Here is a 17,811-nt window from a genome sequence, read left to right on the forward strand (position 1 = left end):
TGCAGAAATAATTTTTTTCCCCTAAAGTCTTTTTTTTTCTTTTTCCTTAAAAACAACTCTCAGTGCTCTCACCTTTAATATAAAGACAAAAATGAATTTTTCATTCCCAGAACTGGCATTTATCTCAACATTGTCTGGCGTGAGTTATAAAAATGGCTGATGTGAACCTTTGCCCAGAAAACAGAATACCAGCTACATTTGCACCACAGTCATGGGCACAGCCGCGAGCGAGGCGGAAATGTTCTAATCGAGAAGGAGACTGACCGTGACTAAATCATCATGGCTATTACTCAACCTTATTCAAAGCAGCAGAAATGGTTATCAGGGATAATTGAGGATCTGCATAACTGAGATGAGTGATCTGGATGTTGAAACAAGGAGAAATAGGGACAGGCTCTTCAACAGCACAGCAGCTAGCGATAGGAACCAATGAGTTTTATACCAAACATGCTTTTTTTCTTATGTACAGTTGGCATTAAATATCTATAAAAACAAACAAACAAAAAACCCCACCAAATGTCCATTGTTTTAGATGAAGGAGGAAAACAAGAACCCTCGTGGGGTCTCCTAATCTTCATGAACTATGCTGCATCTCTTGTTTCTACTTCTTTCATGGAAATTGTATACAGGTATTTCTTTATCTCTCTCTCTCTTTTTCCCCCCAAAAGAGGTAAAAGAACTGCTTTAAAAAGAGTCATGCAAAGAGGAATTTGTCTCTGGATGCAGAATTTATTACCACTTTCTAATAATAACGTCCCCTCATAAGCTGCATCGGAATAGCAGGTGATACGACTAAGTTGTAGCATGGCTGGCCCGGCTCTCAGATCAGCCCATGTGAGTGTTCCACAGGCACATAAAGAACAACCTAGAACAGAAACAGTCGGCCTGCCGTGGTGGGCGGGATGTATCCCAGCTTACAGACACAGGAAGCAGCATACTCAGATACGCACGATGTGCACTTACAGTCTTCATATCCAGAGCTGACCCCCCCCCCCAGGAAGGGATCTTTACCTCATTCAGACCTAGCCTATGGCTCAGTAGGGCCTTGCAAAACACCGGCTGGGGCCAACGTACGTTTACAGTTGTTCGTATGGAAAAATGCTACAAGACCGAATAAATAACCAGAAGAAAACTCCGTGTCTCACGGACTCACGACTGTCCCCCTACTTTTGCCCCACCCTGTATTTATAACCTTGTAAGATTTTAAATGTACAATGCGTACCATTGCAGTAAGATAGAATTAACTTTCAGAATCATCTTTTAAACCAGACACCATGTGTCTCCAAGACAAATTATAGTCTTTGAAGCCTTCTCCCATAAATAAAAGGAAATCCAATTCAAAGTAACCCAAGACTGGAAGGACGTGTATTGTTTCAAAAGTGAAAAGGCCCCCAGAGGAGTGCTTGGGGGATTGGTTACTGTCCTCACCCCGGTGGCACAGTTGAGGACCCACAGGTCTCCAGGTCTCCCTGCGACTCACACACAAGAGCTCACCTGTCAACATCACAGGGCTGCTGCACGTGGTCCCAAGGGGCCAAGTACGGACAGGATGCCCTATGAACCTGGGAAACGGTCCCTGCTCTGTCTCCCTCATTGTGGAGGAGAACTTTCTCGGCAGCCCCCTAAGGGGCTGAGCTGTGTATCCTGCGGGCTGCATGCCTGTCTCAAAATCTATTCCAGGAAATGGGAGGGAGACCACCACTGTTTGGCCTCTAACAGCTGGGACTTCTTTGAGGCGCCTGCGAATTCAAGCTTCCCTGCCACCGATGTGCAGAGACGCAGGACCTGAACCCAACGTCGACTGGGAGGCAGCCTGGGGACATGGGGTGCTGGGGGACACGATGGGTCCCGAGGACCTCAGAAGCCAACGTGGTGTGAAAAGTTAGGGGAGCGATTGGATGAAAGAAGACTGTGCAGTCTGTCAGGGGCAGGAAGGAGCCTTAGGCTTTCCACGTGAACTTCGTGCTTCCAAGATTTCAGTTGAAAATTGTGTTTACACAGTTTACAGACAGAATCTTTTAAACCAGATAAAGAGTTGCACCTAGAATAGATATGAATTGACCCAAACCATGAATTCTCTCTCTCTCTCTCTCTCTCTCTCTCTCTCTATATATATATATATATATATATATATATATATATATATATATATCTTACAAAAAAAATCTATTGTCCAATTATAGAGTGAGAGATGAGTAAGATTCATATCTGATGATTAGAGGAGAGAATGGCATGGGGAAGTCTAAAAAAATGGCTTATTTTGTACTGATAAAAAACTCTGTGGTGTAAGCCCTGTTATGTAAATGAACATTTTCAGTCTTACTCTTAACATGTACTTTCTATTTAAGCATTTAATGTCTCCTAATGTGGATTTTTTTTAAGACAGATTCCTGAATCATTTAATGATCTATTCCTCAACATCATTGTAAGTAATACATGCAGAATAAGATTAATTGTCTTTTTCTCAATTTTTAAGATCCTGACTTTAAGGACCTTGGAGTTTTGAAACCATTACCAGGTTAGTAAAATAGATATTTAATCACATTCAGTGGCCTTTGCTTTCGCTATGCAATCTTCGTTTGGTATATTATTCAAGCCACATCTTTTGTGTTTGTTTGGCATTTTGTTGTTTAGTGTGTGAGTTTGAGACGGGCGGTCCGGAAGGCCTTGTGGAGTCTATACAGATTGTGAAGGAAGGCAAAGCTTCTGCTAGCGAGGCTGTTGATTGCAAGTGGTACATCCGCGCACCTCCGCGATCCAAGGTCAGTCTAAAGGCCCACCCCAGGCCCGACGGTCGGCTCAGGAGTGTCTGCGGCATGCTCGGGCTCTCTCGGCAAGCCAGGTGTGCCCAGTGCGTTTTCCAAGTACCGCTAGAAGCTGTCATTGTATTCGGGTTTTGAAATGCAACTTGTCTTCTTCCCTTGTCCCGTGTATTTGGAGATGTTGCCAAAGATGACGTGATAACCTGAACTGGAGACCGAGCCGTAGCTCCACTCATCCGAAAAAAATGGATCGAAAGGTGAACCATGAGTGAGAGTTCTAACTATAATGACAGGAATGCTTTTAAACCTGAAATCATATCAAGGAAAAGAATTGTCCAGGGCCCCCTAATCTACATATCTCTGGAATGTAAAAGGAACCTGGGCAAAGACCAGGGTTCTGTTCTGGAACATGGTTTTCTCTGCGAAGCAAGGACAGAGGGCTAACACTGTATGCAGAAGACTGTCCCCTGTGCCCTCTGCAGCCTCCAGGAAGCCCTGGCAGTGATCCTGATGCCAGAGACCAGTTTATGATGGTCAACAGATGGTACCAACAGGGAATGGTACTGATAGATACAGCAGAATTCGGTGGCTGCTACTTGGGACGAGGGGCAGGAAGGGCTACCTGTGAGCCGCTCAGCATGTAAGGAAGAATTTCTCTCTTTCTTCCCTTGCTCTTCCCATGTTCTCCCCTCTAGGGTCTGCCCATCATTTCAAAGTGTGGCATGCTTTTATCAAACTTCCCATAGGGAGATTCAGAGACCATGGTCCACCTTCCAGCTTTGTCATTGCAGACCACTTGCATCTGCACAAATCTTTGGAAAACTTAGGGCCTGGCTGGTTGGCTCAGTGGCTAGAGTGTTGGCCTGGTATATGGATGTTCCAGATTCGATTCCTGGCCAGGGCACACATGAGAAAAGACCATCTGCTTCTTTCCCCCTGCCTTCCTCTCCCCTTTCTCTCCCTCTTTCCCTCTCACAATCATGGCTAGATTGGTCTGTCAGCCTCAGGCACTAAAAATAGGTCAGTTGATTCAAGCATCAGCCCTAGATGGGGTAGCTGGGTGGATTCTGGTTGGAGTGCATGAGGAAGTTTTTCTCCCCTCCACTCACTTAAAAAAAAGAAAGAAAAAAGAAAAAGTTAATTGTATAGCAAAGAAAGGCAGTGATTCCTCAAAAAAAAAAAAAAAAAAAAAAAGAACATATACACAAAGGCTATTGGTCCCATAAAACTCAACTCACCTCATCGATCATAAGGGAGATGCATTGCTCTTTCTTACACTCTTTTACATAATCTGTGATTTCAAGTGCAAGTGCTATTCATTTTTCTTAAACTGTATGAATGAAAGAGTTTTTAAAGTTTTTTTTTCAACTGGACACATAGGAGGCCCACCTGTTGTCACAGCCAGCCTCTCCGTCACTGTCACTGTTACGGGAAGGGTTTTCCTGGGAGGGTAAACACATACCGTTTCCTTTTGGCCAGGAAATCGGCTGTCTTTTGTACGATCTCTGAACAGTAACACCAGCATACCTGTCTGTTACAGAATTTGGCATTCTGTGACCCGGAGGGAAGCCACCTGTAGAGCCAGAGAAAGATGGCTCAATTTGTGACAGGTATTCTCTGTTAAATGAAAGGTTAGAGGACAGGAAGTCACTTTGAATAACTGGAGAAAAACGAGAATTGAAGATGCTGCCTAGGTGGGCTATTTTTACAGAGTTCCTAGAAGCTTAGGAGTATAGATGAGCAAGGCACAGGGTGAACTTGAACGGGCTCTGGTGACTATTTCAGAGATAACTGGCAACTGAGCCATATTGCTCATTTGGGCCCTATTAAAATTCACATCAAGGATGCATTGCTTCTCAGCCTTTTGACAACTAGAAAATATAATATCTGATAGCTGATTTGCTGGAGAATGGGAATACGGATGGTCACCTTTAATTAGAATGGGATTAATCCAGTTTCTTAGATTTTGGAGTACCAAAGTCAGGGAGAACTTTGGAACTCATCAGCTCATTCTGATGAGGTAAATAAGCTTGGGTCAGGATGATGACATCTTATAGACATTAATGAGGGGATGTGAGAAAACGCCTCCGTAAGCAAGTCTTCGGTGTTCACACAGCTTGTAGAGCAGGGCAGATGGGAGGGCGTCATGCTGCCTGGTTCCGGATCTGATCCAGAAACAAAGGGTGGGTGATCAAGTCCTGGTATTGACTTGAATGTTAATGCCATGAAGCTTGGGCTCCTTTGTCAGTGCCAAGCATAACTGCTGTTCAGTGAGAATTCATGGAACCAGCACATTAAATGAACTGATAGAGATCTAGAGAGATGGACATGGTGGCGACCTTCACACAGGTGAAGGACTGTCACATGACTGAGGAGGAAGGTAGGGACAGGCTGCCCGTGCTGAGTACTGCAGGTTGTGTGACCGCTCGAGACAGGAGAAAGAGAGTTCTTCATTCCATCTAGACAAGGTTTTTGGTTTCTGTTTGAATAATGGAGCTGCCCAAAGACCCAGAGATTCCAGAGGAAGGATTCAAGTAGAGTTTGGCAGGGATTTCATATTATAATTAAAAGGTCAAGTACATTTTTTGGCACAGATGATATGAAACTCCATTCAAGACCGAAACTTGATGAGCCTGTCACGAATGACTGCCCAAGTGTCCAGTTTCTGAGAAATGGGGCGGAAGCAAGACCTTTCTCTCCTGTCGCCTGGTCCAGGGCAGTGCCAAAAACACACACTATTCGGGAAATCGTCCAACTTGTTAAGTCAAGAAAAAGAGATGAGTCGAAAACATAAAAATGTACTAATGGAGATAATTTAATGACTTTACATCTTGGAAGGAAAAAAAAAACAACTCTAGCTTTTAGTCATTACCCATCATTTAAAACTTCAAATTAATTTTGAATCTGTTGTTACTTATTTCAAAAATGTTCTGAATAAAGTTAGGCTACAATAAACAGACAACTTGACAAACATTACAAGTCAATATTTCATAGTGAAGTTGTGTTAAAGTTAATTATACAATTAACTTAATTGCTGTAGGCAGGATAACCCCAAGATTTTCAGCCCAGTCCCTAGGATTGCGAATAAGGTAAACTCTCACACACTTGATTATGTTAAATTCCTGGCAAAAGGGATTTTGCTGATGCAGTTAAGGTTCCCAATCAGTTCACTCTGAGTTAATTAAAAGAGAGTTTATCCAGGTGAGCATAATCTAATCACATGAGATTTTAAATTTAATCAGTTTCCTCTGGCTGTGAGCAGAGGGGAGTCAGAGAGTCTGAAGACATAAGATCGTTTTCTAGGGGCTGCGTCTTTCTTGGTGGTCAGTGGCCATCCAGAAAATGGGAGCTGCAAGGACCTGCGTTTCTGCCTCACCAATAGCCCTTAACAGCCGATAGAATCCAGCCTACATGTGTTTCTAACCTACAGAGATGATAAATTGCTATCATGTCAAGCTGTGGTAATTTGTCACAGAGCCAGGAGAAAACCAATGCTTTAGAAAGGGTAGTAACTGTAATGGATTACAATAATAAGTTCCAAGGTTCTAAAGATTGAGTTTTCCCTTATTATCGCCAAAAAGGAGAAATAAACATTGGAGAAACAAAATGAAAAATGTAACTGGCTGCCTAACTACCTGTGAAAAGCTTACAGCTTCACCTCTGTTTTGAGAGGCTATTCCAGTTCCTCACTATCAGATTTTGGAATGCCGTTCCATGAACGTTTAAAATATTTGCTATTTGTCTACGCTGATCAGAAAAAACACTGTTTTCCTATTGTTCTATCAGGATCTGTGGGAAGGTGTGTGTTTTTTTCCCAACATTCCAGAAAAGGGGATGATGTTCTAGTTCCTTCTGGATTTTGCTTCCCTCCAAATTCATGGGGTTCCCTGGCTCACATGATAAGGCCTAACATGACCTGACACAAATTAAACAGCATCTGCCCAAGTCCTGGGCATTTTTTTAGAATGTAACTTTAGCTATCAAAGTGCAAAGTTTGGACACCACGGACAGTGTTTCTCAGACAGTGTATTTAATTTGCATTTATCATGGAGAAAACTGTTCTGCCGAGTCTTACATAACTGTCCCAAACAATGTCTGTTTTCTATACATCCCTGTGATGGGAAGGGTGAGACTTGGTTGAAGAGACAGTATTAAATGTTTGTCAATATGTTACTTGTGAATTTTTAGTTAGAGTTACTTGCTCTAAGTATTAAAAGAGGTCCACTCTTCTTACTCGGATGATTGGAAAGACAGAGAATTCTAGAAATTGCTTGGAGCTTTCAAATCTTCCCATATCCTGCTTAATAATTTATGATATCGGCTCAAACTTTGTGACTGATTAGAAAGAAGAAGGCATCAAAATGATTCACAGAAAAGAGAGGGTAATCTGACTGTTCAGCTGGAGTTAGATCAATGGCGTTGATCACTTTCTCCTTCCTTCCACAGAGAGACAGAAGAGCTTTCTGTAATTTTCCTCCCTTACATGGAAACATTGTCACGTGGCCTCCTTCCCCTTGCTGCTATCAGGGCACAAACTCGAAGCTGCTGAGATAGTATTTAAATCATCTCTCGGGAGGGCTCTTTAGTGAGGTCTGCTAGAGCAAGCGTGGGAAAGCTCAGGCCCTTGCCTGGCCAATGACATTTGGTGTAAGAGCCCTGCACCCAGTAGAGCTAGGTGCCCACGGACATGCTTTCTTTCTTTTCTTGAATGATAAAACAGAGGAAGTTTTAAAAAAATTAATGGAATACTTCTGAAGTGAATAATAAAATCTAGTGACTGTCCTCATTCCTCTGGAATAATACTTCTCTGGAAATGGTATTCTGTCCAATACAGCAGACCTTGACATGTCAAAGGGGCTTCGTAGACCTCTGTCACCACACTTCATGTGAGAAGGCACATTGCTCACTTTTTGGGAAAACACGGGCGCTCCTTAGAGCTGTCAGATGAGAAACCAGGGACCGGATATGAAAATTGCCTTTCCAACAGGAGCAATATTCTCCTCTAAAAACCACTCTGTCTTTTGAGAAAATTGAAGACAGCCATTTATATCAGAGGGACACATTTATTTTCCTATGAATCTCATTTACATCCTGATCATCAGCAAGTTTCCTCGTCCCTTTAGGAAACTGGAGATGGCTGTGCTTATTGATTAATGTTGTGGTAGCTGGTTTATTTTAAGATGATAACTTTCTTTATGGACTATACGTCTCTGAGAATTTTAAAAAAATATTTATGTGAGGCTGTGCAGTGTGATACTAAGGAGCAACTGTCAGGACCATCTGAGCTCAGCACCGATCTGAAGGGCTTGAGTCACACTGAGAAAGTCACCTGCATTTTCTAAATGTCATGCTTTTCATTTTGAGATGGTTGTAACAAGTGTTTCTTATAATCCTGCAACATTTCTTTTTTCTTTCTGGCTTTTATGTCATAGTTTAGAGTTTTATAAATACCTTGCTTTGAGAATGATCACAGAACAATAATAAACATATAACTTATTCTATATAATTATTATTGTGTTAGCATTTTAAAACACTGGCATAGAGGTGCCCAGTAAATAGGTGATGGGTGTAGAACAAATGGAGTCAATAAAGAGAACACAGTTTCCAATCAGCCATTGAACCAGACCTTGAGCCTTCAGGAAAAGGTTGATCAACAGAGAACAGAACACGCTTATTACTTCATGTAGACATCACGTCCGTGAGAATAATTGTGTGATGTTCAATGATAGGAGGAAGGAAAATTTGCCAGTGTATGGTTTTTAAGCTTTTCCAATTTTAACCATAGGGAAGCCACTCAGAGGTGTTAGTATGACAGCTAGGTTTGTTTTTTAGAAGTGTCACTCTGACTGGGGCAGGCGCAGGGGAAGAAGGGGAAGAAGAGCAGGATGTTTGGGAAACTGGACCCATCGTGGAGGGCAGCAGAGGTGGGAAAGCAGTCTTCTGAGGGTGGGTGGATGATAATTAGTGCCCATTCAACGGGAACCCTGAGAGCAGAAGGAAAATTTTTAAAAACTGAAGTAAGAAAACCTTTAATGCAGGGTCAGGTGCACTGGGTCTGGGAAACAGTTGTCTGCAGAGATTCTTCGCTCAGGAAATAAACAAGAATGAAGGGCGACAGAGTGAGGAAGGACTTGACTTTTTAATTGAGTGCATGTCTTCAGTTTATGGGGGACACAGTAATGGGAGAGCACATCAGAGAAAATGGCCCATAGTCAATTGTGTTTTAAAAAAGATATAGGCCCTGGCTGACTGGCTCAGTGATAGAGCGTCGGCCTGGCGTGTGGAAGTTTGGGTTTTGATTCCTGGCCAGGGCACACAGGAGAAGCGCCCATCTGCTTCTCCACCCCTCCCCCTCTCCTTCCTCTCTGTCTCTCTCTTCCCCTCCTGCAGCCAAGGCTCCATTGGAGAAAAGTTGGCTCAGGCACTGAGGATGGCTCCATGGCCTCCACCTCAGGCGCTAGAATGGCCCCTGTTGCAATGAAACAACGCTCCAGATGGGCAGAGCATTGCCCCCTGGTCGGGAGCATGCAGGATCTGTCTGTCTGCCTTCCCGCTTTGCACTTTGAAAAAATAAAAAAGATGTAAAACATTTAGGAAAAATCTGTATGAAAGATGTGTTCTTGAATCCAGAATGTGTCTGGACACCCTCCTCCTGGTTGCCTGAGTTTTCACTTCTCACAGTGGGATGCCGATCTCTGTGTCGTGATTGAATGGGCGCATGGTTTTGTCCCTGGCTCTTGATTTTGTGTTTGCCATGGGATCCTCAGTGCCTGGCATGGTGCCTGAGACACACAGGATGAGGCCAGGGAGTTGATACTGCTGACTTAATGGATAAATGGACAAATGACTCCTTTTTAAATTCATCGCTGGTTGAATTAATTGCTTGCAAATTTTTAATTCACGTTGGAACAGAGTCAGATCTTAACCGTGGACCATAAAATGTCTGTGGGCAGCAGTGTGACCATGTGGAAGGGTTATGGACTCTAAGGAGTCAGAGGGACCTTGTGTCAATTTCAGAATGTGGCACCTGAGGTTTTTTAAATTTGAATATGACAATTAAACTTCATACAGTTGTTGGGAGTCTTTAAAAATAACCTGTGAAGTAGGTTGCACAATGGTTTTTCCCCATTAAATATTCATTTAATTTTTATTTTACAAGGATTTAGCTAAATGGCTTGATTCTCTATTATGTTGAAAATAGTTGTGGGCTAGCTTTCTTTTTATTTTTAATACCGTCTATGTCAAAAGTAAAGCAGTATAGCTATGTGAAATCATTTCAGCAAAGCGCAGGCAGAGGTGACCTTTTGTTACCCTTCTGTTTTCCTTTGGTACTGATGCAAATTATATATGCCCAATCATTTTGGGGAGTAAGTGGAAGCCATGGGACTTGAACAGGAAGGCATCAGGAATACTTATAACACATTTGCCCTGATCAAAATAGTAAAACAGTATATAAGGATGAAAATGAATAACTGGTTCCAGCTAAGTGACGAGGAGAAATGGGATCATTTGGGTGAAAAAATGCTCAGCCATGGAAAACGGTACATGTATCTAATGAAGGAAGACCAGCCATTGAAAAAGATATAAACCTTATGGGAGGGGATGGGGGGAGAGAGGAGGGGCACAAAGAAAACCAGGTCGAAGATGACAGAAGACTATATGACTTTGGATGATGGGTATGCAACATAATCAAATGTCAAAATGACCTAGAGATGTTTTTTCTGAACCTATGTACCCTGATTGACTAATGTCACCTCATTAAAATAAAAAATAAAAAAGATAAATGCAGTTTGAACTTACTCCGATGTCCTTCCTCTGGCAGGAAAAAAAGGGGGTTAAAATATTAAAATGGATTGCAATCAAGACGGTTGTTGTGAGCCCAGGAAAGGGGAAAGGAAGGGGTCTGATACTTACTGAACCATGTTCCTTGTGTTTGATTTGGGGAAGTGATTGTGTGTCTTCGTGGTGTTACAGATCTATTTGCGATTCCTGGACTATGAGATGCAGAATTCCAACGAGTGCAAGAGAAACTTCGTGGCCGTGTACGACGGAAGCAGCGCGGTGGAGGACCTGAAGGCCAAGTTCTGCAGCACAGTGGCCAACGACGTGATGCTGCGGACAGGCCTGGGCGTGGTTCGCCTGTGGGCCGACGAGGGCAGTCGGAACAGCCGGTTCCAGATGCTCTTCACATCCTTCCAAGAACGTAAGCTTCTGGGCTGGCTGTCCTTCCCAGGGGCTGTGGGGCTGACGCAGGTCTCCTAGCTCTTAACGGAGTTTTCCCTGTGCAGTTGGGGCACAGCAGGTGGGGTTGAGGGGGTGCCTCACTAAGTTATTGACATTGCAGAGAGTTCTTTTCCTTCATGGTGACCCAGGGACAGGGGAGAGTGACCTACGGCATTCTGACTACTTGTCTCTGCTTCGGTGACCTACCCCTTGTGTGAGACAATGCCCACTGCTCAGCTGGGAAGTGTTGGGGGCTCTGTCTTTTGTTGGGCTGGTGCAAAGCTTCCAGAACTGATCCGGCAGCTTCTGATGACGTTTGAGTGTAAATCTTCAAAACCACACACCCATATTTGGTAGGTTCTCTGTAGAAAGTTTTTCTGGCCGCCCGGTTTGTTTCAAATAGGTCTGTGATGACAGCATCTCTATTAAAGTAGGGGGGGGGGGGGAGAGAGAGAGAGAGAGAGAGAGAGAGAGAGAGAGAGAGAATGGCTTGGGAAGGGAGTAAATAGGAAAAGTTTAGGAAATGTTTAAAGTGACACCAGGGCAATACCCAGATGTAGGCACAAAACACAGCGATTTTAAAAAATTATGTTCTAACAAATGAGTCACACTAATAGATATATATTTGGAATGTTCTTTAGAAACCCTGAATAAAAGAAAATGATAATCCTAAGAATTTTACCTTTAACAAATTGGCACCTTGTCATTTGAAGCTATACATTTTAAAATATACCTGAAATTTCAAGGATTTCTCAATGATAGAAACAGCAGCCAGTATTTTTTTTCCAATTCCTAAGTGCTAAATCTGTCAGACAGTCCCTTCATACAGTGGACAAATACTCGGGGCCTTAGATTCTCCTCTCAGTTCCCCATTGGGGACGTCTGGGACACCAGAAGCACTGACTGTCACTCCGCCTTTCTGAATTTTGATACCATTACAGACTATGTTGAATGTCTGACCCAGCATTAGTGCAGACTTAAATAGCACGTTCCTATTTATGTCTTTATTTCAGTAGTTGATCAAAATGTTGGAAGTGGTCCATTTTCATTTAAGCAAGGTATTTGTCAAAAAAAAATTTTTTTGTCATTCTCTTGACTAGAATATGAAGAAGTTTGGCCTATACAGTAGTATGTTTGGTGTTGTCTCTGCCGATTGCTCTGCCATGTCCTACAGACTGTGCCTGGATAAGGGCTTAGTCTGGGGTGATCATGTATTGAAAACTCGTATCTCATTTCAATGGTAGATTTAGAAGAGCTAACAAATCCTTTAGAGGATACCAAGTTTTTAAGAATATCACAAAAGTCTGCAATTTTTTCCCCAATACTATATACCATAAAATATAGTAGAGACCAATTAAAATATACATGCTTACATTTCAACTATCAAGTAAACAGCAATAGTTCAGAATAACCCAGATTCCTAGGACTTCCTAAGGTTTTATTTCATTAAACTCAATATAAGTAATTTTTTTTCATAATTGAAAAAAATTATCTCATGTAGGATTTGCGTATATTAGGAAAGCACAACAACAGTGCAAAGAAGATGGAGTCATGGGAAGCCATGCTGGTCAAACTGTGAGGTGCATCGCCTGCTCTTGTCTGGGTATATTAATGAGTACAAGCGTAATTAATTGAAGAAGCTGATCAGGATGCATCACCACCTCGAACTTTGAGCAAAGACCGAAGGAGAAGAAATATCTTAGAGATATTTTTGTTGTTGTTCAAAATGTAATAACTATCTTAGATTTGTGTTGGTATGCAGTAATACCTGAAAGGTAAGATTAATGTTGAGTACAACTCATGAAACAAATGCCTCACTCATAGGAGCTGTGATATTCCAAAACTGAATGTTTTCCCATACAGAATATAGACTCTGAATACAGGGTGATTCGGTGCAAAAATGAATTATCATCTGGTGTGAATGGTGTAGGGAAATGTCTCTATTGGCTAAAGGAAAAGACTGGCCAACCTCTCAGGTCCCTTCCAACTCTAGGATTGATGAAGATGTAGGAGACTTTACATTTTTTCTTATATAAGAAATGGTGAATGATGTCCTACTGTGCCTATCAATAGAAATATTTCTATTTCAGGTAAAAGTTACCATGCAAATAATTAAATTATCCCCAGAAGTCACTTAAGTGGGTGGACTTTTCAATGACTAATTCAGAAGAAACAGGAAGAAATAGGAAGAAAGCACCCTACTTTTTATGTTCCTACACAGTAAATAGACGATTCCTCACATTTGAATGATGAGCATTTCAATGGCATTTTTTGTGATTGTCTCATAAGCCTCTGTTGAAACAGATGTGCCCTGTGTCTCATTGTCTATGTGGTTTTGTTTTGATGTTTATGCAATGGAGATGGACACATATATGGGCACCCCAAAACAAACTTCAGCATTTTTAACTACTAAACTTGACTTATGCTCTTTAATAAAGATAACATTTCACATTTAAATGTATTCTGAAGTGAACAGTAAAGTTGATTAAACATTGTAACCACACAACCTTTGCTTAACCACCAGAAACATTGAAAGATGAGTCTTTTTAACTAAAAGGTTCTTTCAAGAGGTTAAAGTTATGCCTTATAGAGCCTCTCTCAAACTAGAAGGCCTCCAGGAAGATCAGAGGTAATGACCCTTAGCTGTCTCAGCAGGAGTCAAGAACAGAAAAAATTATCTCAAACAGATTTATGGGTGTGACTTTTGTCTAAGAGAGCAAACATAATGAATTTCAAGCAAAGTCCACAGGGTTCTTGAGAAAATTACTTTCAGCAGAAACACTGTCAGCTTGGACTGACAGGAACAGAGAGTACCAAGTACAAAGGGGTTGTCAGAAGCCCAAAATCGTAATGGTTTGAAACAATCTGCTAAAACTACTGCTGTAAATGTGTATTACCTTTCATGAGAAAGAATGGATGTTTCAGAGAGCAGAAGCAAGCGCCTAGAGGGCAAAGTTCACTCCTACAGAGTAGTAAGACCTCCAACCTGAAACAGAAGAAAATTCCAACATTTCTCTCTGCTGGATTTCAAGATTGTTATGGACCAGTGCCTCGTATTTACTCCTAATCCTCCTTTTCTGTGAGCCAGTATGATTATGCCTTTTTTCTTATGCCTGTCCCACCATTGTGTGTTGGGGCACGTAGCCTGTCTCTTTGGTTTCATGAGTCCATACGTGGAGAGGAACTGTACTCCAGGACTGAAGGTTAGGACTGAGGCTCCTCTCAGGAGCCTCATTTGCACCATATATAGATGATTGAGATAGGAAGAGTTTGGACTTGGAGCTGGCAAGATGAAGATGAGATTTTGGACCTTGAGTTGATGTAGTAATGAGGTGATCATCTTGTGAGCCTTGGGAAAGGGTGAATGGTGAATGCACTTTGCACCTGCAGGGGAAATGAAGTATTGGGAAGTAGCAGGTGGACTGTGAAAGAGAGAATTTTGTGATGACCCTAATATTTTACTCCCAGTGTACAAGCCTTATATGTATCCCTTCTCTTGAGTGAAAAAAAAAATCTGTGAGTATCATGGGGTATTATTCCATGATCATGTTATATTACATGACAAAAGGGCTATTGTATAAGCAATTAAGACCGCTAAATGCTTGACTTTGAGTTAATTAAAAAAGGAGTCTTTCCTGGTTGGTCTAATTATACACAAAAAATATTGATAATAAATCTTATGCCCTTTTAAAAGGTCAGGATGGAAGAAGTCTGAATTTTAAGCTATAGCAAATACTCCTTCTGGCCTTAAGGAATCATGTCATTAAGAAGGTGATTTGGGAGAGAATGGTGGGTGGCCTTTAGGAGCTGACAACGGCCCTCAGTTGACAGCCACCAAAAAGCAGGAACTGTAGTCCTACAACCCAAAGGACTAAATTCTTCCAATAACTTGAATGAGCTTGAAGATGCCTTCCTGCTCCACATAAGAACCCTATCCAGGGTTCTTTGCTGCTAATGCTTCCTTGATTTTAGCCTTTTGAGATGCTAAGGAAAGAATGCACCCAACCCAGACTTCTGACCTATATAACTGTGAGATAATAAATGGGTGTTGTTTTAAGCCAGTACGTTTGTAATAAGTTGTTAATCAGCAGCAGAAAACTAAAACATTCATATAATGTGATGGATAATCCGATTGTCAACTTATATATGTTACTTAATAGATTCCTTAAATATATTAATTAATATATTACTATTTGTTAATGTAGTTTTATCCCTAAATTTGGTGGTTCAGGTGATGTGGAAAAATATAACATAGGCAATATAAGAAAAATAATCACTCTGACATCAGCTTGATACTAAAAGTTGAGTATCCATTACTGTTTAATGAACTAGTCATTTGTAAGTTTTCATTTTGACTCTATTTTTATTCCTCCATCCATTTGTTTGTTCCTTCAGTAATCATGCAAGCACCCAGGCACTGATGGTAGCAGATGAATAAGTTGTTTGTTCCCCTTAAGGTGCTAGCACACTCATTCAAATTAAGTTGAAAGGTATGACTCACTTCAGAAAATACTCAGTTATATCTGGTATTCTGTTCTACACTCCTCCAACCCCCACACACATTTCCTCATTTACCTACTCCAATTTGTACTCTAGGAAGCCTCACTCTCTTCTGGTAGAGTTTTCTTCTCCATAGATTTAAATATCAACAATACACAAAATATGCTGGAAAAACTGTGGACTGTGTCACATTATTGCATGTCTTCCTGAAGTAGAAAGATAACAGTGTGGAGAAAAGGAAAATATCACTACACACAAATATACAAACTTTAAAGTATGCATTAACACATAAACAGGTAAAATAGAGAGGGAAAAACCTAACTGAAGAACAATTGGCTCCTGACCAGGCAGTGGCGCAGTGGATAGAGTGTTGGACTGGGATGCAGAGGACCCAGGTTCAAAACCCTGAGGTCACCAGCTTGAGCACGGGCTCATCTGGTTTGAGCAAGGCTCACCAGTGTGAGCCCAAGGTCACTGGGGCTGAGCAAGGGGTCACTCTGTCTGCTGTAGCTCCCCAGTCAAGGCACATATGAGAAAGCAATCACTGAGTAACTAAGGTGCCACAACAAAGAATTGATGCTTCTCATCTCTCTCCCTTCCTGTCTGTCTGTCCCTATCCCTCTCTCTGTCTCTCTCTCTGTCACACACAACAAAAGAACAATTGGTGACATAAATGACAGACAGTGGGTAAATAGTCTTATGGTTTAAAGAATCAAGTTCACATAAGATAATAAGAAAAAGTTATATGAGCATACCAATAGAAAATAGGGCAAAGAAAGTGAAAAAAATTAATTCATGGAAAAGCATTCAACGGCTGCTGGTAGAGGAAACAGATGCCTCTACATATTAGTAAATAAAGGTATGTGAATTCAAATAGGAACGAGACATCATTCTCTTCTTGCAACCTGTTTTCAAAACTAGCGACAATGCTCTACTTGCTTTTGGAGCTGATGTAGTGAAGACCTATGTATGCTGGTAGGAAAGCAAAAGTTCTCTGGGGGTCAGTTTAGCGCTATATATCACACAGCTTGCCACCATGGGTTTGATATTTCTCTTTTACTTTTGCTTGTTTGTTTTTATCGAACTGATAAACTCTCCATCTGAAATTGTTAAAAAAAAAAAAACTTTGTCAACTTGAAGACCAAAGGGGTGCTATAGACAAGAAAGAAGGCTGCCTGACCAGGCAGTGACACAGTGGATAGAGCATCAGACTGGGATGCAGAGGACCCAGGTTCGAGACCCCGAGGTCGTGAGCTTGAGCGCGGGCTCATCTGGTTTGAGCAAAGCTCACCAGGTTGGACCCAAAGTCACTGGCTTGAGCAAGGGGTTACTCGGTCTGTTGAAGGCCCACAGTCAAGGCACATATGAGAAAGCTATCAATGAACAACTAAGGTGTCACACGAAAAACTAATGATTGATGCTTCTCATCTCTCTCCATTCCTGTCTGTCTGTCCCTATCTGACCTTCTCTCTGTCACTGTAAAAAAAAAAAAAAAGAAAAAAAAAAGAAATAAGGCAGCTCATTCCTTGTGATTCTTGGTGCGATTCCTGGGTATAAGACACATTGATATCTTTTATTTCTGGCTTCCTTAATGCTGTCCTTGACTGCTGTCACTGAAAACGGGCAGTGTGCATGTGTCATATGGAGAGAGAAGGAGAGAGAAGCAGACTGTCCTGAATTGTCAGTCTTTGGACTAGCGGAATCATAGGCCTGCGGGTGGTCCACACATTCTTGGCTCTAATCTATATTTACTGTAAGTGCTCCTTCTGGGAGCTGGCACATTCAACAATGAAACCAAATATAGCACCTTAAAGAGAACAGCATGTCTAACCTAACAACTCTCATCAATGTGTTCCTCAGTCATGAAAACAAAGCCCGGGCCACATGTCCAAATTTCAATAATAATCAGAGCACAGACTCCCCCCCCCAAAGAGACATAGCACCCTCCTTCTTGTGATTTGAGTCATGTCTAATTGCACCCAGTGAATAAGTCGTGCTGCTGACCCAAGGTAGACTTAATTACAGGATAAAAGGTGTAATAATTCCTTGTGCTCAAATAGTAGTGGTTGAGCATGATGTGGTTCACGCCCTGTGTCAAGAAGGAAAGTGTGTCTATCCCTGGAACATAATTTTCTCATGAAGGTGGTTCTTTCTCTTTTCTTAATATGTCTTTTTTGCCATTAGCAGAAATATTGCGGTGAGGGGGCTAATGTGAGTGGCATTACACTGGAATTTGTGAATAGAATTTCTTTTATTATAAAAAGAGATGGAATTATATCTTATTCAATAACACTGGATACTTTGACTGATGACCAAGTCTCATTGG

At 41.6% G+C, this 17,811-nt stretch overlaps 1 protein-coding gene across 2 annotated transcripts in view; it reads left to right on the forward strand.

The window, feature by feature from the left end:
• NETO1 (neuropilin and tolloid like 1) overlaps nucleotides 1–17,811 on the forward strand; it is an 80,071-nt gene that overhangs the window by 50,245 nt on the left and 12,015 nt on the right. For both annotated transcript variants that reach the window (XM_066247265.1, XM_066247266.1), the window contains exons 5-7: nucleotides 2,477–2,518; nucleotides 2,635–2,762; nucleotides 10,737–10,965. In XM_066247265.1, coding sequence (XP_066103362.1) covers nucleotides 2,477–2,518; nucleotides 2,635–2,762; nucleotides 10,737–10,965 — 399 coding nt within the window. The remainder of the gene's footprint in view (nucleotides 1–2,476; nucleotides 2,519–2,634; nucleotides 2,763–10,736; nucleotides 10,966–17,811) is intronic.

This window comes from Saccopteryx bilineata, chromosome 11 (genome assembly GCF_036850765.1).
Source record: "Saccopteryx bilineata isolate mSacBil1 chromosome 11, mSacBil1_pri_phased_curated, whole genome shotgun sequence".
NCBI lineage: Eukaryota > Metazoa > Chordata > Mammalia > Chiroptera > Emballonuridae > Saccopteryx > Saccopteryx bilineata.